A 24,211-nucleotide genomic window follows, 5' to 3' on the forward strand; every position below is an offset into this window, starting at 1 on the left:
TTACATTTTAATATAAACATAGTGTTCAATATAAATGCCATATGTTAGCTGTGATTGAATTGAATTTCATTTGATTTATATGAGAAGTCATTTCTGTTGACATGAACTTTGAATTATGTGATTAAGGATTGGTTGTTGGAATAACTGAATTAAAGATGTGTCGAGGATGATGATGAATTAACGAATTGGATTTCATTTTGATTGGTGCTGAAAGATTTTGATTTGATTAAAGGGTTAAGAAAAACATTATCAGCCTTTAATTGATTAGCTATCTGAAAAAGGCAAATTAAAAAAAAGTATGTGAATGAAGAGAATCAGACATCTTCACTAAAAGATGTCTCTTTTAACTACAGTGCGTTGATCAAATGCTCTCCAAAATTGGATAAGAAGTTTATGACAATTATGTTAAAAATCCCAAGAGGCCTTGGTAATTTAGTCACAGCGTTCATAAGAAATGTGGCTGTAAAAATAGCAAGCAATTAATGAAAAAAAGTTTGATATATGATTGTTCTTGAAATTAAGTGCAAAGCATATGCTGCAATACATACCTGTACAGACAGAGGGCGTTTGCCCCACAGTTGATGAGTAGCGAGGGATCCCGTGCTTCACGGCTCATCCACGAGCGAGCGGAAATACAAGTGATGGGGTGACCCTCGCACACGACCAACCGCTGGGCACGGGACAGTTTTCCAGTCCCCACGTCAAACGCGAAAGAGTAGACACAACCCTGTGGGGTTCATAGTACGTACATGTAAGCACAATATTGAATACACATGATTATGTATCAATAGATATTTTGTTATGAAAGGTAAATTCAAAGGTAGTGCCAAAACCCTTTTTAGGCCTTAAGGGCAGTTGGTAACATTATCAGCTTAATCTAGGGCACAGTATTGGAAGGCAAGGCCCATCCCTCTCCTTCCACTGTATTTTGCCTACCCAACTGAATTCGAAGTCAGGTACCCATTTCTACATTTGGGAATGGGCGGAGCAATTTAAGTAAAGTGCTATTCCCCATAACACAACATTTAGCCTGGAATGCCACAAATCAAACCCATGATTTTTTCATCATGTGTCCATTTACTTCAGCTAGGCTGCTCAGCCAATTGGTGCCACACAAGATAGTTATTAATGAAGGTTATACAAAGATTTAGAACATACATTTTCATCCCCGATCCACAGAGTTTTTCCTCCAGAGTCAAATGTTGTAGTGAGGACGGACCCTGAAGCCTTACTGCTGCCTCCTTTCACATACTTTCCAGTGGAGAAGTTTAGAACATGGACGAAACCCTTCTTGTTTCCAGTCTGGGGTGAAAATTAAGGTACAATGTTTTTGTTTCAAACCCAAAATCTTATCAAGTTGCAATAATGAGTTCCTTAAGCCAATGAATACAGTCTTACAACAAACCGTAAATAGAAATATGTTCATCTTTACTAAGAAACGTTTTACTTGAATGTTACAAAAACACAGCAAATCATTTATTCCTTTCATCCATATCCATCAGTCCATCCCTCCCTCCTTCCATCTTTCGATCCCCATCCATCCATCATCTCATCCATCCATCCATCCCATCACTCCTTCCCTCCCTCCCTCCTTCCTTTCCATCCATTCATGATCATCCCTCAATCCCTCACATCCATGCATGCATCAACATGTATCCATCCATCCATCCATACATCCATAACCTTACATACCATACATCATTCTACAGTTGTTGTAGTATACATCAAGTGTACAATGTGCATGTACAATGTGCAAGACACACAGAACATTGTTCTACAAAGGATACAACAATCATGTTGTTATTGACAGGTTGGAATGCACATGACATGATCTCCGCGCCATCGCAGTCCCCGACCACACGCAGGCACGTGCCGGTCGGAACCTGCCACAGCCGCACTGTTCCGTCCAGGGAACACGACACGATAACATCGTTGGACAGCGACCAGGAGAAATCTGTTGGGAAACAACACATTGCAGCCTTTAGGATGCTTCATTTATTTTTGCACCGGCTTAGAGGCAAGAGAAGCCGTTCGTTCAACCGTCAACTGTTTGGTTTGCATGGATGCATGGATCGGTCAATTTAACCAAACTCTTCTTATAGCCCTTCTATACACACGATTATGCAATGTATTTCGCGTGGCCAAGCGGTCTACGCGCTAGGTGGATATAGCGATTTGCTTTTGCAGCCGTGGATCATGGGTTCGAACCTCACTTGTAACAATTTTTTTTCTTTCTTAGACAAATCTCATGTAATGTTTTTTTAATAGAAGACAGACTGATTCAGTAATCGATGTTTAAAAACTCTTTTTTTTCATGTGATTTTGTTTAACATCCAGGCTTTTTCCAAAATACGTACCGGCCAGCTTTTTTCAGAAGCTTTCTTGTTTAGGATATTACATTTCTCCTGGTGCCCCCCTCCCCAACATCTTGTAAGACTGTGAGCTCTTCTAACTGCACATCATGATTTTTATCTCCCTGTTTGGAGGTTTTGCTTTTGTTTTGATTATTTGTTTGCTTGTGTGTCTGTTCTAATTTGAATACAGCAGAGTGACGAAAAGTGAAGGGTAACTTCAGACTGACAGGAAATAGAAGTGATATGGTCCCAAAATACAATGTACATACTAGGCACCATTGGAGAAACTCAAAGGAAGTTAGGTCAAAGGTCCTAGAAAAGGTTATTTCATTTCCTGCTTTCCAGTTACATGCATGCCTGTTGCCTTATACATGTAGGAGCTAGTGGGGAAATGCATAGGACAGAATCAGCAAAAAATGCACAAAAATGAATAAAACAATAAACTCACAATATCATTGTAAATTAAAACATGGAGGTATCAGATCGTCAATCTCTTCTTTTTTTAGCAATGAAATTGTATATTCCCACCTGTTACCCCTGAAGTGTGCCCTTTAAGCACACACAGAACTGTGGCAGGTTCTGGGATGACCTGACACACCGACAGTGTGCCGTCCAGCGAGCAACAGGCCAGGCGAGCTTTGTCATCATTGGCGAACTTCACCGCCATAACTACAAGAAAACAAAAAACACTTCATAAACTTAATAGTCTGTATTTTGAAATATGTTACACTGTTTTTTTGGAAAAGTCACTGCAAGCCATTTCTTCTCTCAAATAAGGTAAAAATGAGAACTTATAGCTTTTGGATAGGATGTTAAATATAGAAATTTAGTCCCTTGTTTGAGGAGAGCTGCACAATCTAGATCACGCTTATTGAAAACAGTATGGCACAATCTTGAGTCTACGGCTTTGCAGTCTAGACTTTGCCTTGTGCAGTAGCACTTACAACACTGAACAACAACAAAAAACTGGTGTGTTACACCAAAAAGCAGTTTTGCAAAGTTATGTAAAACAAACAAAGATAACTATACCTGCTTCAGAATGTTGATCAAAAATGTGGTGCATCCCTGCAAAGGCATAGTTTTCATCCAGTGTCTTGTCTCCAACCATGGCTCTGTTGGTAAGACGGAAGAAAGTTTTTAATGTCCTTCATTTTCCCCCTTTCATCATCATGGCTCTTTCTCCTTAGTTGAGGGTGAGTTTATAATGTGTTTAGGTTAGTTTCCCTATTTGCATTTCAGTGGATTGTTGTCCAACCTTACACAGCAATTTTCTGTTTCAGCTACTCTCATGTCCCTAATAAACATACCTTCCGGAATAAACATACCCCCCGGACAAATCCTCAATATGTAATAAACATACCCCCCGGAATAAACATACCCCCCGGAAAATTACCAAATTGACAAGTAGTTAACTGTGTCCATACTACTTCTGTCCAAAGAAAAGAAGATGATAAGCAGGTAGGTTCTTTTTATTTATTTATGCCTAAGAACCACATCAGTTGTATAAACAATGAGCTGAAGAACTATAACAGATATCTTGTTCGAATTATGATATTTTCTCCATTTTGTAATAAAAGGTACAGTGAAACCTGCCTTATGAGTAACCTGAGTATAGGGGCCACTTGGCCATTTCGGTCAGTTTTCGTCGGTCCATTGGATTTTTTACCTAATCATTAGAAATAGTCTATAGCGGTCACCTGTCGAATGCGGTCGCGGCCAGACGATTTTCAGTCCGGCCGCTATGCCAACACTGCCGATAGCGGTCACCGGCGCGGCGCGACTGGCGGGGTTCACTTTTTTCAATTTCTGCACTACATCAGCAAAATGTAGGCTCAAATTAGACGATTTACGAAGGAAACGTTGAATAAAGAAACATTATACAAAATTATGTGATTTTATGCGAAGTTTTTCCACCAAAGTGGTGTTGAATAACGCGGCGTTTTTTCTCGTCTCAGACTCTTTGCACTCTACATCGTCATATCTGTGCAAACTGGAAGACCATATGGACAGATTTTACAAATAGACCGTCCGTTCATGTATCTGATGTTTTAGGTTCTTGAAATGCATGTAAGCTGTCCCAATTTTCGTATTCCGCGGGCCAAAAATGGAAATCTCCGTCTCCGGTAATTTTCCAAGATGGCGTCAGCAGCAGATGAACAAGGTCACTAGGGGTCAGTGGGCGACTCCATTTTTCCAAGGTAAAATGTCGCAAAAAGAATTCTCATGTGTAGCATGAAATACAGTGATTACGGTATAAAAACGATTAAAATCTATTACATGAAACTTTTTTATGTGAAAACTAGACTAAGGTTGATTTTTGTCGGAGAAATAAGCCTACGTACAGAAAGTTTATTTCGACGTGACCTTCTCGGCATAATGGCACATGCATCTACAGAGGAAAGTGTTTGTGGCGGTTTGAAGCTTAGAAATGATTATGAACTTGCTGTTTTTACCGACGAATTCCTGCCGTTTTGGAGAATATGCTGCGTCAAACTCATATCACAAGGGAAACGAACTTATAGTTGTTATTTTTACGTCCAGTATTTATTATGTGAACGAATCACTCTTCCGCCTCGCTGACGAAAGAGCATGGAACCACAAGACCGGAAATTCATCGTGCAAGGTGCTGGTTTACGATGTAAACAGAGACTGTAAACTACTACTAAATTAAAACTAGAAGTTATTTATGTAAAAATTGTATTTCAAAACGTCAGTGCGGTGTCTTATTTTCCCCCAAGAACAACATTTACTTCGTAGCGTCATAGCGAGATGGAACGAAATCACTGAAAGTGTACCGCGTACGCGGGTCAAAACGCGGGGAAATCCGCGCTGTTTCGCCCGACAAATAGTGAATTTTGAGCAAAAATACCGCGGAAATATGGGCAGAAACCCCAAAAACTTCAATTCTTTGAGGGTTCTGGCTTAGCAAAGCCCCAATTTTCAGAAAAAAATAAACGTACCGTCCAAAATAAGAACGTACCGGGTGGATTGTGAGGCTGAAAAAAATAAACGTCCCGGTACGTTTATTAGGGACATGAGAGTACTGTAAAAATTGGATAGTAACTACTTGTGAGGGTCTGAAACATTTCTTCCAATATTTTGAAATGCTTGATGACCTACATGTATATGATACACTGAAAATGATGCAAATATGGACACCAACATATAAAATGTAGTAGCAGACATAGCAATGTCATGTAACGATTCTCAACTACAGGGCACCCTCTATCGAGCCGTCGTATTGGCAAGTGCTATCATAATGGCTACCTGAGATCAAGAGGTTACAGGGTATGATTTCTGGTATTCCTGCCTAGATCTTGTGTCCTTTGGAAAATTCACTTTACATGACTTTCCTAGCTTAACTCAAGTGTAAAAATGGGTACCAGACAGTAAAAGGAGCAGGAGAGGGATAGGTTCTGCCTTCCAATACCATGCATATCCTAGACACAGTGGATGCATATCCTATACCACCCCTTTAACGGCCTCAAAAATTAAAACTTCACCTTACTGATGAATGGTCTCTCTTTTCAGTTAACCAAAACATAAGATTTGATCAGATCAAATCTTAAGTTTTGGTTAACTGAAAAGAGAGACCATTCTACTTCTGCTTGTAGTTAGTCATACCTGCTAGCTTCCGCAGCACGTGTTGGCACCAGACCATCCTCTGTGGGGGACGGGAGCGAGAACTTGCCCGAACCCGAGCTGTGGTAGCGCCGGTGGCCGCGAAAGTCTCCCTCCTGTGGACCAAAACAATAAACAAGTAAACAAACACAAATTTGCCACAATCTGCCTTGTATGCTGTATACTTTCAGCCAAGGGATCCCATGTCAAAGTGGCACAAATTTACAGAGACATAAACAAAATACACATTTACCTTTGACCTGCCTCACACATGCATTTTTCAAACTCTGAACTAGCTTATTACACTGTAGGACTTATTATTACATTGAATTTCATGTTCTTACAGTTATTTTCCATTGTACAAGCCATACGTTTAAGCTTAACTAAACATTCATGCATAGCTGTCTGGGTGTATTTTGTAACATCCCCCCCTCCCCTCCCTCCAAATGGTGATTATGTTGCTAAGCCAAAGAATACCAGAGGCAAACTCTACAGTACTTAATTTATAAACAACAACAACAACAGTCATGCCTACCTCTCGATCTAAAGTCAGTCGGCTGCTGCATTTGCTGGCGCTACGACTCCGTTGGCTACTGTTGATATATGTGAAAACAGCAAACCTTTCATTTAACATCTCAAAATTCTATCAAAAACTCACTGTTTCAACTTACAACATTTTACAACATTAACATGGTTACCAGTATTTAAGACAACAGAATTTAGAGAAAAAGACTGCCAAAACTGTCCCTGTGGCCTCAAACTAAACAGGTTTTTCTATTTTTGCCCTGCAGTGTGGTAATGTGCATTGTAGGATATGCTAATGTGGCAACTAGCCTTGGGTAGTGTAACCTACATGTAACAACAATGCAGAAAGGTCAAAGAGATGTCATGCTATGTTGTTGACAAGTTTTGGGTTTAACACAGGTGTTGATACAACAGGTAAAGTATTGTTGAACAAAATATTTGCAGCTATGGACGTAAAACTTTGTGTTCCGAGAAATGCGCACACAACATACAGAAAATACAGTACTTACGTAGTAGTATGGGAATGTAAATATCTAAATTAAATATACAAAATACAATTTGTATTTGAAATTTCATGATTGATACATCAATCTATTTGCCAGTACAATTACATAATTGATGATATTGTTTCATACTTAGTAATTTCATATCCTAAAAGGACACCTCAAGATCAATAAAATTAATATGTAACACTTAATATATGCAATGTGATAGATACTTAGTACTTGTATTGGGTGTGAACATACATGTATGTACATTTAGTCTGTATACAATACTCACTTTTTTTACTATAAAAGAATGTAGATTGAACCTACCCTTGTTCGGACAAAGACGTCCCATATCGCTGGCCCAGTATCTGTCCACGTACTTTTAGATACTGTTTTCTTATTATTGGGTCATGCTAGAAATCAAGACAAATATGTTCATTTTAATAATAAATATCTACATGACTACAGGTACTTCTCTAATAATCACAAAATAGAGATCTGCATGTTATAATTTTATTAAGTGATTGTGTGAATCTAATACTAGTAATATTATTTGATGTATCGATTCTGAAAGTCAAGACAATAAAATCTAGAATTTAGTAGAAAACTTATTGTTGACAACAGTATAATGTCAATGCAAAAACACAACCTGACATTTCATATGCACAGCAACCAGCAAGTCACTAATAATAAGCTATATAGCCAGTGTACAGGTACATGTATTATACATGTATAATAATTCTGCTTTAATCAAATCATTTACAACTTACATCGACTTTTGCATTTTCTCTCAGCAGCTGACTTCTGCGACGTATGTACTGGGTACCTAAAAGAGAAAAAAAAATTGGCCTTTCTGCATTTATCCTTAAGCTTAATACCAATTAGTTACCGGCACTCGTAAATTTACTACTAAGAGTTGGCCAGATTTCCCCATGGTGACCCTCCTGTAGAGCCTGTAGAGTTAGTTAAACAGCCTTTTTAGCTAGGACTTTATCAAAGGGGTCCAAATTTCTTGGTGAGTCACGGTAAGTGATATAGGTGCTATTGTACTAGCAGGGGGTCTGGGGGTATCCACCTTCCATGGTCCAGAGTTTTGAGAATTTTAAGTTACTAGTAAAATGGTACATTCTAAAGCTACATTGAGGGGTAAAGTTGTGGCAGAGAGGTGACAGTCAAAGACTGTGACCTCAAATGACCTAGTGGTATCCCTGGTCAATCAGAGTTTTATGCTTGTCAGAAGATCTGCTCCCCAGTGTAAGGGCGTCTGGACAGTGTCTGGACACCAAATGATGCCATGACACATGCCTGACTAAAAGCCTCTAAACAGCACGGTAACTTACGGAACTGCGGGCTGCCTGGTAGCCTGTAGGCGTTATAGCGGGCGTCCTGCGCCAAGATCTGCTGCCACACAGCTGCCATGTTGGCACGTGCACCCTCAGTCCGGCTCTAAGGAGTCAAATCTGTAACAGGAGCGAAGAAAAAAAATCAACTTTACTGCAGCATACAGGATGTCCCTGTAGCTCAAGCGGTAACAGCTTCACAGTTAACAATGAGCCCTCTCACAGTCACAGAGATCAGAAAGAATGTGCAGCGACAGGAATTCATGGTATTATGAGTCAAAGTTGCATAACTACGTCAAGACTGGTTTTGTTTTCTTTTTCTGGGGCTTCAGCCGCTTCACCTTTGACCTAGAATTCCTGACGCCCCACATGTGTACTGATCTCTGTGGCTGACCTCTTATTCCAATAAATTGATGACTGGGAGGCCCTGGTTTGATTCCGGGGAAGAGTAACCTTGCTGGAGCTGCTCCGTCTTTTGGGGAGAGACATAAAATTGGAGGGAACTACTCAGTCAGATGGATACCCATGCTTACATTTACAAAATGTGAAGCTTTCCAAAACCATATCCAGTTGCTTGAGTACCTACTTTTTGGTGTACACTAGTATCTTATTACCTGGATGTCTAACCTAGTACATCGACGTATCAAACTGCAATGTTGAGTGAATCTTCATATTCATAATGAAATTTTCTAAATACACATTACATGTCTTTAAATCAATAACTTATAAATCAATTGCAGCTGTAACTAGCAATTACCTCAAAGCAACAACTTGTACAGCAATTGCTGAGCAAACAAGTATTAGATAAATATCACATACATGACATAGGCCATAGGGTTTGTTTTACAGTGAGTCTGACACTAGAACGAACAGACTCTCTTCTAGTCTCTAAGCAGACCCTACGGTGCCTAAGAGATAGTACCAAAGCTGGCAATAGGACTATAGCCGGCTACGGTGCCTGTTTGACTCCCTTTGGCCGGCTATACTTCTTTGCCAGCTTTGATATCTCTAGTCTAAGGCACCGTACCGTAGGGTCTCCTTGGAGACTAACAACTCTATCTCATCCTTCTTTTCAACTTAGACACTAAATGCGTATATATATCTAAATTACCTGTAAATCAGCTAGATCTTCGCTCACAGATATCACACACTTGTCAACCCAATAACATGTCCATTAGAAGAGTTCAATACGTGAAAATTCAGACAAAAATGACAACTTTTCATGATGACTCCCTTCCTTGCCCCTCCCACCAATCTAGATCTGTTTCAACAATAGAGGGCGACAATACACATCTTTCTAAAAAATACTAAGAATGTTATAGATATGGCATTTTCCTGGCTTCATTTTGAAAATTCCGATTGAAATGATAACAATACTTTACCTTTCATAACTTTTTTTCTTTGTAATTTTACCATAAATATGCTACATTTTACCTTAAATTCGATATGTTTGATTGTTATGTCGCCCCCTAAATTTGTTCAACTTTGACCCAAACGTATTTCTGGTATGACGTCATCCTCTTCAAACAAAGATGGCTGTCAGAACGAGGAGGAAGTGAATGACAAAATTCAGCACAATTTTTTCTCAAAATCTCGGCATTCAGAGACCTTTGGACCCAATAGCATCAGTCAATAGGGAGTTGAAGAGTCGGTGAACGTTTCTGTGGATTGTTTTTCCCCTGGATTGATCGCATGGTGGTAAAAATGTCGACTGTTGTAGGTAAGTTTGTGCGTGTGCAACTGTGCGGAAAATGGCGAAGATATTTTTACTGTGAGTCATTCTGGTTTAAAAACCCCTCCCTTTGTTTCAAAAAGGTTAGGTGCAGAAATATTTGTGGATTAATATGATGTTGTATTTGTTTTGGCATCATATTTTAGGCTGAGATTACGTAAAAGTGAACGTTATTGTTTCTTTTTGTTATGGTTTGGGGACGAATCACTGAATTTTGTGTCCAGAGTATTGGGATGTCTCTTTGACTTGATATTTGTAGAGTCTGCAGACATTTATGAAATTTAAAAGAAACTGAATCATAACTAAAGGGCTTTCATGAATAATTTGACCTATGTAGATCGTTGATTTTAATGGTTTGTGAAGATTTTAAGTCTTCCTAGCATACCGCCCCCCCCCCCCCCCAACAAACCATCTGTGCCTGTACAGTCCCTAATATGGGACGTCCCATGGGGGAATACAACAGTCTCCTTCTGTTGACTTGTTGTAGTAGACTTGTTGTATGCGTTTGTAGGGCACAGGGCAACAAAGGAAATCTGTATGTTTTGAAGATGATAATTTGTAAAAAATAGGCAAGTTTGGGGTGTCATAATCTGGACTTTTTGAAATATTTTATTTGAACAATTTCTTTATTGTACAAATGCACAAGGCATTAGGGCCAAAGTTTCAAAATGATCCGTCATTTCAAAGATGATTGTCATGCTAGGTATTGGGCATTTCAAACTATCAGAATTGTGGATGACCTCATTGGTTGTTTTAACTAGTGGGTTTTAGAATTAGATTGAAAGTCATGTATCTGAGTAGTAGGAACAAGTATTAACATAATGATAAGTAGTTATTTGACTTTGACTTTATTCAGTACTCAGTAGTTATTTTGTATGTACATGTTATTTTATATATATTGTAGAATGGTACTGTATGTTTTACTTTGCTCTTGACATTGCATGCTCCTTGCACATACTGATACAGTATGTTATTGATCATATTAATAATTATTTGTACAAACATAGGTATCAAATCTGGTCATGCAATGATGTGCATTTGCTAATAAAGGCCTTGGTAAGAAGACTATTATTTTCTTCTTAGATTTGACACCAGAGGAAAAGGAGCTGCTAGCTGACATCCAGCGCAGGAAAAAGCAGCTCCTCCAGGAGATTCAGGTTGGTACTGCAGCAGAGTAGACTGAATGTATAATCCAGTGTTACAACTAACTCTCTTACATTCTTGAATAAAGCTAAAGCATTGCTTAATACCCCTTTTGTCAACAGAGTAATTTCAAAGGCAAAATTTAAAGGAATGGCAACATTATCCAGAAAATGCTGGATATTTCCCTCTCAGAACTTTACATTTTAAGTTTTATGGAACCAGTACAGTTTTTTTCTATTGAAAACCTTTAGTTTACCAGTTACATATTTGCTATCATAAAATCTCAAACATGTAATTGTTCATATTTTTGCTGGAACAGCCAATTGCTGATGTCATTGGTAGGTCTAAATCCTAAGCACTGATTGGTTCAGGACAGCACAAGAAGAAGAGGAAGAAGAAGAAAAAGAACACATTAGCTAATACAATTTATTTCCCCTTTGGGAGAAAACATGGAGGTAAAATGAATTGAATACTGAAATGAAATTAGCCTGAGTACCATCCTCACTGATTCCTCAGAAGTGACCGCTGGCTCAATACTTTCTCTTCCGTGGTTAGCAAGCAAAAGTATTGAGCCATCGTTCACTATGGAGGATGATACTCAGGCTAGGAAAGTATACCTTATTCAAGTTATTTTTATACTGACTAAACCCATGTTTTCTATTTTTATAGCGGCTCAAAGATGAGATCGCAGATGTTACAGCAGAGATGGAACAGATGGACAACCCTGATGACAAGTAAGCGACCTCTAGCTCGTTCTCTTTTGTTTTGTAAACATTTTTCCCTGCGCGTGGCTTCCCAGTAACCCAGATATATGGCCATATAATCCTTTCATTGTTTACAACACAGCTGTTGTGGTAAAACTGTATTGAAGATGCACTTTGATGTCATGAATCCATAATCAAAAAACTAAACAGTTACAGTAGAACACCAAAATTTTCAGTCCTGTCTTGTCTATACCACTTAAGCAGATACAAATTACAATGTAACATATAACTCCTATTTTGAATTCCTTTTTGGTCTTGTTCAGAAATTATATGTCATGGTTCTATTGTGTGGCCATTAATATTTTGGTAACACCATGTTTTCTTTTTTATAATACAAATATTTTGGATGGAAAAAATTTGAATGGAGTACAGTACAGATTTAAAAAATAGACGTTGTCTTATAAAAGGAAGGTGTATTTGGTTTCAATTGTTATGTAGCAATGGGCATTACAACAAGCAGTTCTAGTAGAAGAGGGCCTCATTCACGGACATACATGTATATGGATGTGAACACGTATGTTTTTATTATAACCATAAGGTTTTATTTGATGTAATTTTATGGTAGGAGAAAATGGTATGTTTGTAGTGGTTTTGTGTTAACGATAGTGCTATAGTCATATACAGTACAATATATGGCACCTATATGACAGACAGCCAATCTGAAACTACTTAGACTTACTAGATTCAACAAGGAACTACAGATGTACAGAGCAGTTGCCTTCAAAACATATATACACCTTCATATATATATACCATGTACATGTAGCTCTTACTAGTCTTAGACAAGGGGGTGGGAGAGAAAGAATCAGAATGCAGTGGATTGGACTTCAGTCTTTCAGAGCAAAGAGGTCTTTGCAAAAACCCTGAATACATTTATTTACCACTGTGAACTTAAATGCATTAACAGTTATTAATATTATGATTTATTATTGACATGTGTCTCATCTTCTTTCCAGCTCTGCGGACTCGAAGAGTAAACAAATGAACATCGGCAGGAAGAAGTTCAACATGGATCCCAAGAAGGTTGGTGATATCATTGTCATTTCTTCAACCTCCTTTCTTCTAATAGTCATTTGTCAAAATATAGGCAAAATGATAATACCGCATACGTAAATAATTTCTTAAAGTCTTTGGTATGCCAAGGATCGAACTCATGACCTGCTGAATGCAAGGCGAACACTCTACCCACTTGGCCATTGCACCAGTACCAGTTTACACTTACAGTACATTGCATGGTTCCTTTTCCATCTACAGGGTATACAGTACCTTCTAGAGAACGGTCTCCTCAAAGATGACCCAGAAGACATTGCCCAGTTCCTTCACCACTGGGAGGGGCTGAATAAGACGGCTATAGGAGAATACCTTGGTGAGAAGAATGAGCTGAACTTGAAGGTGCTCCAGGCCTTCGTGGGACTTCAGGAGTTCGAGGGGATGATCCTTGTACAGGCTCTGAGGTAAGAGGAACAAATGTGGTTTGTTACCTCTGGAAATGGAGTCAAATTGTTTTCGGTTTGTGTGTTTGTTTGTCCTAGTACAGTCAAACCTGCCCAATTGACCACTTCTTCCAGCCGACCACCTGGTCATTACGACCGGTCTCGAAAACTTTCCCCATTGATGTACTAAACAGTACATGACCCTTTCAAGGCGACCACCTGACAATTGGGACTGCATCATCTTCAACATTGAGTTGTCATCGGTTTTCGACTTTAGGTTTTGACTGATATACAATTTTATGTTCAAAATAAAGATGGCAGCGGTTGCACGTGGGTGGGTCATTTGGGGTCCATGGGGCTGATTCTAGCTACTGATGGGAGCAAATTTTGTTGTATGAAAATTAGAAACCACAAGAAATTTGGCTCCCTATAATAAAATCCTAGTAAAAGCCTGATAGCCTGATTTATTATTATTAAAACGTTGATATTGTCGGACTATAGGCAGTTCCTGTGGAGTTTCCGCCTGCCCGGTGAGGCCCAGAAGATAGACCGTATGATGGAGGCCTTCGCACAGAGGTACTGTCAGCAGAACCCGGGAGTCTTCAACACTACAGGTGAGGGAAATGTCACAAACCATACTGCAAATGTAGAACTTTCAGACGTAGTATGTTGTGTTGCATCAGGTTTAGCCACTCTACATGTGTGTGTTCCATTACCTCTTTTTAGTCTGGAACGGTTTGCAGCCTTTAAAGGGGAATTCTACTCCAGAGACCAGCGGGGAATGTTATTTTCTGATAATTATTAATTCTAGGAAATAATGGATCCGTACTTCTCCACATTATACAACCAAGTACCCATTAGCCACATGCTCATCAATATATTAAGCATTGAGTCCTCTACAACTTCTTCTAAACTCCCCATGTGCCTGACAATGCCTGACTTGAGTTCAGTTACGTTACAATACTAATTTCAGGAGTGCTAAGAAAGACACATCTTTTTTGTGTTCTTTGATATCATATGTCAACAATCGGCCTCCTGCTGTGCTTAGCGCTTGTCATTTATTCCGAATACTAAAGGAAGTGTCTACAGGTATGGATATACCGTATAGACAATGCATGGGTAGGGTCTGCATGAGTTTAGTGAGTGTCATATTGTCTTTGAAAGTTGGCAACCTTTTGGTAGTGATCAAATGTATCTGTAAGTTATGTAGCATAAGTGTGGCACTCACCCCCGGGGCATTTAGGACTGAACATATGATAGTGCTGCACTGTCCATTAAAATTCAAATTCAAACCGTTAATTCTGATATTTTCTTTATCCAGACACGTGTTACGTTCTGTCGTTTGCGATCATCATGTTGAACACGAGTCTGCACAACCCCAGCGTAAAGGACAAGCCCAGCGTGGAACGTTTCATCGCCATGAACCGTGGGATAAACGACGGTGGAGACCTGCCCGAACAACTGCTCACTGTAAGGATACCATTGGTTGTGCCTTCTGATTCAATTGGCAGCTTGTGGCAACTTCTAATTCTTTACACTTGCAAAGCTCAGTTCAATACTCGAAACTCGGGAAAGACTAGAGAAACAAACCCAGCAGAAGAAGATGTATATCAGGGTTGGACAAGTTTTCCAAAATTCACTTGTCCTACCGGGCAAGCACATATAAAATTCATTTGCCCGAACCAACTTTTCACTTGCCCAAAATTCAACTGACGGGCACTTTTATATGCTTTGTTACTTCCAGCAATGGAATTCTTATCATTGCCTTTATTTTTCAATGTTGACCATTTCTTGATGTCATGACTGTAGAAGGTAACAAGTATAAAATCTCACTCAATGGAAAAATCTTACCTGCCCGATCGGGCAAGTGAGGTAGGCCATGCACTTGCCAGAACAGCACTTTTACTTGCCCGGGACAATAGGGCTAGTGGACTTGTCCAACCCTGTATATTATTTTTGTATTTTCCCCTTTTTCCCTAGTCAGAGGGTTCCTAATGTTTGCTTTGGAGCATAGCAGGCTAGCAGGTCCTTGTGTTTCTGTGGGTGTAGCAATTGGTCATGGATATAAGCTACGTTTTCCATTACTCTCATGTCCCTAATAAACATACCCTCCGGAATAAACATACCCCCCGGACAAATCGTCAATATTTAATAAACGTACCCCCCGGAATAAACATACCCCCCGGAAAATTACCAAATTGACATGTATTTAACTGTGACCATGCTACTTCTGTCCAAAGAAAAGGAGATGATAAGCAGGTAGGTCTTTTTATTCATTTATGCCTAAGAACCACATCAGTTAGTTCTATAAATGATGAGCTGAAGAACTATAGATAACGTTATCTTGTTTGAATCATGAACATTGTTTTCTCAATTTTTAAATAAAAGGTAAGTTAAAATTCGCTGTGAAACCTGCCTTAGGGGTCACCTGAGTATAGGGGCCACGTAACTGGCCATGCGGTCAGTTTTCGTCGGTCCCTTGGATTTTTCCCGTTGACCTAAGCATTAAGAAATACTATAGCGGTCACCTGTCGAATGTGGTCGCGGCCAGACGATTTTCAGTCCGGCCGCTATGCCATCACTGCCGTCACGGCCGCGTGGCCGGCCGCATTACGCTGCGCTAAATAGTAAATTATCCACGAGGGAATCCCTTTTTTTTCTGTACTACATCAGCAAAATGTCGGTTCAACTTGGAGTCTTTATGAAGGAGACATTGAAGAAAGGAAACATTATACAAAATTGTGATTTATGCGAAGTGTTGTTGAATTCACGTGGCGTTTTTTTCTCATCTCAGACTCTTTGCACTTCTACCCTTCTCTACATCGTCATTTCTGTGCAGACTGGAAGGCTACATGAGCAGATTTTACAAATAGACCGTCCGTTCATGTATCTGATGTTTTAGGTTCTTGAAATGCATGTACGCTGTCCCAATTTTCGTATTCCGCTGGCCAAAAAATATGGAAATCTCCGTCTTTGCGTTATTCTCCAACATGGCGTCGCAGCAGCATAAACAAGGTCACTAGGGGTCAGTGGACGACTCCACTTTTACCAAGGTAAAATATCGCAACAAGATTTCTGATGTGTAGCATAAAATACAGTGATTACGGTATAAAAACGATTAAAATCTATTAAATGAAAGTTAGTTATGTGAAAACTAGACTAAGGTTGATTTTTGTCAAAGAAATAAGCCTACGTAGAGAAAGTTTTATTTCGACGTGACCATCTCGGCATAATGGCACATGCATCTACAAAGGAAAGTTGTGATTATGAACTTGCTGTTTTAACCGACGAATTCCTGTCGTTTGGGAGAATTTGCGGCGTCAAAACTCATATCACAACGGAAACGAAGTTATAGTTGTTATTTTTACGTCCAGCATTTATTATGTGAACGAATCACTCTTCCGCCTCGCTGCCGAAAGCGCATGGAACCACAAGACCGGAAATTCCTCGTGCAAGGTGCTGGTTTACGATGTAAACAGAGACTATAAACAACTACTAAATTAAAACTAAAAGTTATTTATGTAAAAATTGTATTTCAAAACGTCAGTGTGGTGTTTTATTTTCCCCCAAGAACAACATTTACTTCGTAGCGCCATAGCGAGATCGACCGAAATCACCAAAGAGTACCGCGTACGCGTACACGTTCATGGAAATCCGCGCCGTTTCGCCCGAAAAATAGGGAATTTTGAGCAAAAATACCGCGGAAATATGGGCAGAAACCCCCAAAAGTTCAATTCTTTGAGGGTCCTGGCTAAGCAAAGGAAAAAAAATAAACGTACCGTCCAAAATAAGAACGTACCGGGTGGATTGTGAGGCTGAAAAAAATAAACGTCCCGGTACGTTTATTAGGGACATGAGAGTAGGTTTCACATGACTTGTGTATCCTTCAGTCATACATTGGAATCACAATAGAAAAGTGTCCAAGTATGTGTCTACTGTATGACTGAGCTTTGTGAGTTTATCAATAGTAGCTCTGTACCTTATAATCATATTTGTGATTGTCAAAAGTTTAACTTTCTTTGAACTGAAGTACCCTTTTGGAACTAAATGGCATGGAAAATGGAAAAAAAAAATTCCATTCTTTCAATCTTTGAGAGTGAATGCCTTTGCCATATTTCACGGTTGTCAATTTTTGGAAACATTACGTGCATGTTATTTGCAGTTTCAACTAAATCTGCAAGGGGGGTACCCTACTTAATGGTGGTAAAATGTTCATTTATGTTTGTGGTCTAAGATCCCACAAATTCTTTTATGACCTTTTATTACCAAATTTTTAGTTTAAAGTTTAGTTATCTTAAGTTCTTATCACACTAGATGGTTTGGCACTTAGGGCTTTGCCCATCTCTGTTTCTATAGCCCTGGGCCGCACAGCTTAGTGCAATTATTACAGCAGCTGGCTAGTCCCTTGGCAATGGCATGTGTTCAACTACCAAACTCTTTCCAAAATGCTGAGTGCTGAGCAGAGAAAGCAGCATGTACCATTTTTAAAGTCTATGACTCAACTGGGGATCAAACTCACAACCTATGGAATTCAAGTTGAACACTCTACATTGGCCACCAGAACTTAAAATCTTTCTTCTTCCAGGACTTGTATGAGAGTATTAAGAAGATGCCCTTCAAGATCCCAGATGATGATGGTAATGATCTTACCCACACCTTCTTTAATCCTGACAAGGAAGGGTGGCTCCTTAAACAAGGTGGGTTGTTTCTTAAAGTTTCGAAGTTTGTCTTATACCTGTGGCTTTGCTGAACTTTTGTTCTACAGAATATGCAAAACTTTGTTGTTACTTAACCTGTGTTGCTTTAGCTTTACTATGTGCCTTGTCTATCTGTACACCCCTCTCTGTAAAGTGGTCTGTTCCATATTGCAGGAAGGGGTGAAAGTTGACAGTTGAAACTGGAAGAAATTTAAGTTGTATTGACATTTACGGTAAATGAACAAAATTTTCTAAAATGTTACACTTACAGCCCCCCAAAAATTCTGCTGTTTTCAGAAATGACAATGCCCAGAAGACTTACGTGTGGTAGATTTTTTTGTCCAACTCATGATCCTGAAAGTAAAAATTCCTTCAAATAAGGCCTGCAGTTTGCAAAAAAATGTTGAATTTCAGGTTACTCAATTGACCCTAGCAAAACCCTGACCACAAAGGGCATAAAATTTTGCAATCTGAATGATGAAAACTTTGTAGAGTCGTTTTCCAAGACTTCGTTTTCAGTTGTTTTTTTTGCCAATGTCCATTTGGTAACTAGGAAGAGATCTTTTTCCAACCTAAACTGTTTCTGTTAGGTCACTTCAGCTGAAAGCTGGAAAAAAGGAAAAAGAAAGAATCCTTACCCACTGGCCCTATTTTTTTAGGAATCAAAATGCAAACACTATGTTTATTTTTCAAGACTTCATTGCACAAAAAGGAGGAAAATATTCCAAGTACAAAGTTTGAAATCTGCTCTGAAAATTGTTGATGTTACAAATGTAATAGAATTCGAATGCACCAAACCCCCCTCCCTACCCAATCATCCCATTCCATAGCACGTTATGAACCATTTTAGAAAAAACGCAGTCATATCACGTAGGGCGTACGACCAATATCTAGAAAGATGAGCTTGTTTGCTTGCTTAGTTATGTTGTAAGGCTTGTGTACATAGCTTACGCTGCATGTCTGACAACCATGTACTGTAGAGTAGTATGTAGTGTAGCATTGTCCCTTCTATGCATTGTACATGTATATCTTGCTTTAGATCAGATGCTGTACATGGTGTGTTTGTTGTTAGTTTTTGTAGAAGCTGCATAGAAATATCAGTGTTTCCCCTTGGCATGGTGGTCACATTTTTAATAGAAATTGGATTTTTGGCAATCCCTCAGGGGTGGGGCCAAAAGTACCCCATCTATTTGGATTTTTATGCCAGATTGTATTGGTTTTCACCATGCCAATAAAGTGATTAATGATACTGTAACAATAATCAGTGCATATTTTTGGGGGTGCAGATTTTCACATCAACCCCCAAAATGCAAAAAATGTTGGATTGCAGAAAATTTCCGCCTCTTTTTGGCAGCACCTCAGAGGTGGATGCCATTAGGACATTGGAAGTAATAGAAGTTATAGTAAGGCCTCTTGTCTATATAGTTTTTCCAGTTGGAACCTTTTTTTTGAGGAGAGTGTTGAGGGCGCTTTGACTGAAATGTTTCTTCTCTTTACATGTGTGTTTTCATTGCATTCAAATAAAACGTTCTGTAATTTGGACGTAAAGCAAGTAAGTGAAATTCATCTTCAATACATGTTCCCGTGATTTAACCATTCATTCAGCCATCTCTCACTCATTACTTCCTGATTCCTACCTTCACTCCCTCTGGAAAGCTCGTTTTTTATTCTCTCTCTCCTCACTTTTTCCCCCTGTTCACTTAATATATGGGTGGTAGAGATTTTTTCTGGTCACTGTATAACATTGAAATAGGCTGGTTCACTGTTTAAACTGAGCATGCACAGTGTGTTGCATTGTGGGTAGTATGTCAAAGGTGAAGGCCCCTCAGCAGAACACATCTAGATCTAGACAAGGTGCGAAATGTGTCAAGCACAAGAACGGTTTGAGCATTAGGGGCCTTTATCTTTGACCTGCTACATGAGCAGTTCAAACTCTGAACTGGCTTATTGTTTTTACTGTCCATGTAGGGATGGTCCATTATACATGTACCATGTGTAGTGGTGATAAGAACATCAGGGCTCAAAATGACTACAAATGCTACAATTATGACTTGTCCCTAACCTGAGCTTTGAAAAGATAACAAGAATAATGTTTAAAAAAAATGCTTTGGCTACAGTTGGTTATTGTCGAAAGTATACATACAGGACAAAGAGAGATAGAAGCAAAACATCCCTTATTATAAGATTTAACTGTGCAGGTATCAAAGTGTTATTTTGAGCCCTGGTTTTTGTTCTGTAGTGATGACTTACATACATGTACTAATAGATGCACAGTGAATTGATGTGTATTTTTTCACTCAATAGATCTAAAAGTGTGGTTTACATTCTGAGGTACTAGTATGGCACTCAACAACCATGTTGGAGCACAAACAACAGTTGAATTAAAAGGCTGTCCACAATAATGTAGCACAATTTTTTTTTTTTGCTTTTCCGACGTATGACTTTTTTTTTAGCAAACTTGACAAAGCACTGACGATGAACATCAGTTTTGCACACCTTCACTACTTTTAGAGTCATCAAACATTTTGAAGCAGAAAAATATTCTCAAGCTTGTAAGATTTTTATGTTTTATATGGTAAGAAATGTTACAGCAATATAAAAGATGATGACATGGGTATACAGTACCTGCATCGTAAACTTTACCGTGATTACGAAAGTTCAAAAACTAGTTTTTGGCTGTACTCTAGCATGGCTGTTGAGGCTTGGCATGGCAGCTTTTGTGGGACAGAGCTCTTCTGTGATTGGCTGTTTGTACTAATTAGATTTAGAGTTTTGTGTACATACATAGACAGTCCATTGCAGTTTTTATTTATTCTGTCTGATGAGTTTTAGCTTGTCTTATAATGTACATTGTGTACTTTGAAGACAAGTTGAAAAATCATGTCAGTCCGTTTACAATCTGTATGTTCAGAATGTACTGTCCTTCATTGTACAATAAGGTAGGTAGCAATGTCTTGGACAATTGGAACATAGCAATCAGAACTTCGAAAGTGATCGTTTGAACGTCTAGCATTTTTCTGCGACCCGATTAAACGTTAAAGTTCTGGTCTTTCCTGCTTTCCAAAATGCTCCCATTCTCCGTTTTGAGTCTATTTCCGTAGCTTAATGTTCCTTGGTTTTTCCAGTAGTTTTTTTGTTGTCTTTTTTTGAAGCAGCACCTCCAAGAAAATCAAGTTTTATTAATAGTATGGTGAACTTGTGTGTTTTAGAAGAAATACGTGGACTGAACCCGACTGATCCATTTGTGGAAGTGTCCAAATAAAGTTTTACCATGTTCTTCCAATGCTCATGTTGATTGTTTTTAATTTTAGGTGGACGACACAAGACATGGAAGCGTCGTTGGTTCATCTTGACTGACAACTGTCTCTACTACTTCGAGTACACTACGGTTAGTATTGTAGATTTATTTATTTTTGCGTGGATTAGATTCCTTGGTTAAAGGTTTTGGAGATTTTTTGCAGCGTTTTAAGGTACGGTTGAAACAATACTTAACTGTAGTGATATATTGGAGATGCATATTTGCATTGTCATTAATTTGTGGTGGAGAAATAACTTTGACAATAAAACCGCTGCAAACATTTTCAAGTTTACGGTATTATTATCATGTTTATTGAATTTATTATTATCATATCAGATTGATTGATCTTTTTGAAAGAATACTACAAACTTTAAGCCATTCTTTTCATTCATTCATCTTTCAAAATAAACATGATGACACATGCGTGTGAAAAATAAACATGACTGTATACGAATGCACATTGTATTGTTTATGTTAGATTTAGTGGATTAAGTGATCTGTTTTCTTGCAGGATAAGGAACCAAGAGGGATAATCCCACTGGAGAATCTCCAGGTTCGACTTGTGGAGGACTCCAAGAAACCAGTAAGTTCCTCTCTCAACCTTGGCTATTTCTAAGATCGAGAGACACATTTTTTAGATCTCAAGACTTCAAAGCGGAGAACGTTATGTTTTGGGTAGCGTTTGTGTGTAGAAGACCAGCATAACTCACGAATGCCAGGATGGATTGTATTGATATTCAGTATGTGGGTAGGTCTTAATGAGACCTGAAAACGATTAGATTTGGGCCCCCTAGCAGCCTGTTACTGTACTGCAGTGAAACTTCCTGGTTTGATATCTCAAGTTTTGAACATGCTGCGGCTATGGTTTTTGAGTGGTAAACAGCTCTTGACCATTTCCAAAATCATATCCAGTTTCTTTTATAAATGCTATTTGGTGTGATTCTTATACATGCTTTGTGTACTTAGTCTGTGTAATATAAACTCCGCTGTCCAGGGCTGTAACTGGCCCCTCCCCACGGAGGGGGCCGGCAGATGTTGGGCGGGCTGCTATAAGCGAGATTTAATCAGGCTAATGTGTACTTGTCAAACATGGGACCTCCAGTATTACATGACATTATATGTCCCATCCAAAAGGATATCCCTAACTGCAGTTAGGCACCCATTTTCAGTTGTGTCAAGTAAGGAACAATGTAGGTGATGATAAGTGCCTTTCCCAATGGCACTACATTTGGGCCTGCTGGGGATTGGAACCCAGTACCTTTAGGTTCTAAGTCAACTATGTACACTAACCACAAACTCACCTCTGCCTCCACAGAACTGTTTTGAGCTGTACCCATCTGAAGCCAACAGCAAGGCCGTCATCAAGGCTTGCAAGACTGACTCGGAAGGCAAAGTTGTGGAAGGTATGACAATATTTCTTCTTCTTTCAACTTAAGGACATTTCTGGTCTTGTATATTTGCTGTGTGTTGCAAACTTTAAGGTGGATGCTGAGTTTTGGTACAATATTTTTTCGCAGGACGCCATCTTACATACCGTCTGTCTGCTGCCACCCAAGATGAGAAGCAGGAATGGATAGAAGCAATAAAGTAAGCATGATGTCATGATTTATCATTCACCCATAGTTAGTAGTGAATATGCTTATAGTGTTAACCCTTAAAGGAACTTTTCGGTGTCTAAAATGGACAAAATGTTCTTGGGAATGACATGTGTAGTCACTTTTCAACACATTTGCATCATTATTTTGTATTTCTGGTCGCTGTGAACTGTAAAAAAACAAGTTTCACAAGGTTTGCTAAATTAGAAAAACCACCACAAATTAGACCATTCTGGTGTTAACAACATTACACTCACTGAATGCTGATAGGTAGCCAAGGGTGGGCTTATTAGTTACAAATACTACAAACTGACAAGATTATAACAACAGAAGGTCTCTTTCTGTGGAAAACGTCATATCTTTTCTCATTGGGGTAGAATACAATTTTTTTCTCCTATTGTTCATAAACTAGTATCACTCAAACTCTTTGTCTCTATGTTAGGAGGAGCATCAGCAAGGATCCCTTCTACGACATGCTGGCAGCCAGGAAGAAGAAAGCCACCCACCTACAGAACTGATGAGATGGAACAGTCTAGTTTTTAAGATGCTAACTCATGAATAGTCCATTGTAGAATAGGGGTGTACAAAGATAACAGAAAACATGTAAAGCATTTGGCACTTATTTTCAAACTGGCTATTACATTAGGCAGCTGCTGTTGCAATTTTGTGTGAAATAGAGAGATAATAAGACTAACATTTCAGTGTAGAAAATAAAATGTATACAGGAGAAATATTGTACGTTAAAAAATGTGGAAGCCCAATATTGTATAATTTCTTCTGTATTTTCATGTAGATAATGACTAACTAAGTTTACTAAAAACTTATAACTGTAAAGCAGAGGGGAAGGTAACCTACTAACTGCAAATTTGTGACACTTGCAAGTATGTCTCTCTTGTTTGGCTTCTATTGTATGAAATTCTTTCGGCTGCAAATTCAAAATGTCAGGAATTGGAAACAATAACATAAAACCACTGCAAATGAATTAACAACTAATGTGTTATTAATTATGATGATGATGATGACATTACTACACTACTACAGTACTACACTATAAAAATATTTCTTTTAGAGTATTGCTGTTGTGTAGCCACCTTAGAAGAATTTAGATCTCTAGTGTTCAAATCAGGGCTGTCTTCAGCTTTAAATTTTTCACATAAAACTCTTTGCTTGGGAGCCCATTGATGTTTGTTATTGAATTCTCACATGTACTTTAAGCTTGAG

At 38.8% G+C, this 24,211-nt stretch overlaps 2 protein-coding genes across 2 annotated transcripts in view; one reads left to right on the forward strand and one right to left on the reverse strand.

Moving 5' to 3' along the window:
• The window catches only part of LOC118429640 (WD repeat-containing protein 13-like), a 12,791-nt gene extending 3,183 nt beyond the window's left edge, over positions 1-9,608 (reverse strand). The window contains exons 1-11 of the mRNA XM_035840205.1: positions 9,440-9,608; positions 8,329-8,448; positions 7,759-7,814; positions 7,316-7,401; positions 6,511-6,568; positions 5,979-6,091; positions 3,384-3,466; positions 2,883-3,023; positions 1,788-1,954; positions 1,159-1,302; positions 549-727 (exon numbers count right to left, since the gene is read on the reverse strand). Coding sequence (XP_035696098.1) covers positions 549-727; positions 1,159-1,302; positions 1,788-1,954; positions 2,883-3,023; positions 3,384-3,466; positions 5,979-6,091; positions 6,511-6,568; positions 7,316-7,401; positions 7,759-7,814; positions 8,329-8,407 — 1,106 coding nt within the window. The 5' untranslated portion in view covers positions 8,408-8,448; positions 9,440-9,608. The remainder of the gene's footprint in view (positions 1-548; positions 728-1,158; positions 1,303-1,787; positions 1,955-2,882; positions 3,024-3,383; positions 3,467-5,978; positions 6,092-6,510; positions 6,569-7,315; positions 7,402-7,758; positions 7,815-8,328; positions 8,449-9,439) is intronic.
• A 233-nt stretch (positions 9,609-9,841) lies between these two features.
• LOC118429231 (cytohesin-1-like) lies at positions 9,842-23,584 on the forward strand. Its single transcript, XM_035839693.1, has 13 exons — positions 9,842-10,048; positions 11,144-11,217; positions 11,873-11,937; positions 12,924-12,990; positions 13,222-13,421; positions 13,902-14,014; positions 14,722-14,870; positions 17,986-18,097; positions 21,409-21,485; positions 21,907-21,978; positions 22,711-22,798; positions 22,913-22,982; positions 23,433-23,584. The coding sequence occupies exons 1-13, from the start codon at positions 10,021-10,023 to the stop codon at positions 23,506-23,508; spliced, it is 1,191 nt and encodes a 396-aa protein (XP_035695586.1). The 5' UTR covers positions 9,842-10,020; the 3' UTR covers positions 23,509-23,584.
• Positions 23,585-24,211: the final 627 nt, after the last annotated feature.

Source organism: Branchiostoma floridae, chromosome 13, assembly GCF_000003815.2.
Source record: "Branchiostoma floridae strain S238N-H82 chromosome 13, Bfl_VNyyK, whole genome shotgun sequence".
Lineage (NCBI taxonomy): Eukaryota > Metazoa > Chordata > Leptocardii > Amphioxiformes > Branchiostomatidae > Branchiostoma > Branchiostoma floridae.

What these genes read in the sequence shown, in the direction of transcription:
- LOC118429231 (XM_035839693.1), top strand. Translation starts at nt 10,021, where the DNA reads ATGGTGGTAAAAATGTCGACTGTTGTAG. An exon ending in TGCCCGAACAACTGCTCACT is followed by an intron (nt 14,871 to 17,985) that starts GTAAGGATACCA and finishes TTCTTCTTCCAG; the next exon opens with GACTTGTATGAGAGTATTAA. An exon ending in AGGGTGGCTCCTTAAACAAG is followed by an intron (nt 18,098 to 21,408) that starts GTGGGTTGTTTC and finishes TTTTAATTTTAG; the next exon opens with GTGGACGACACAAGACATGG.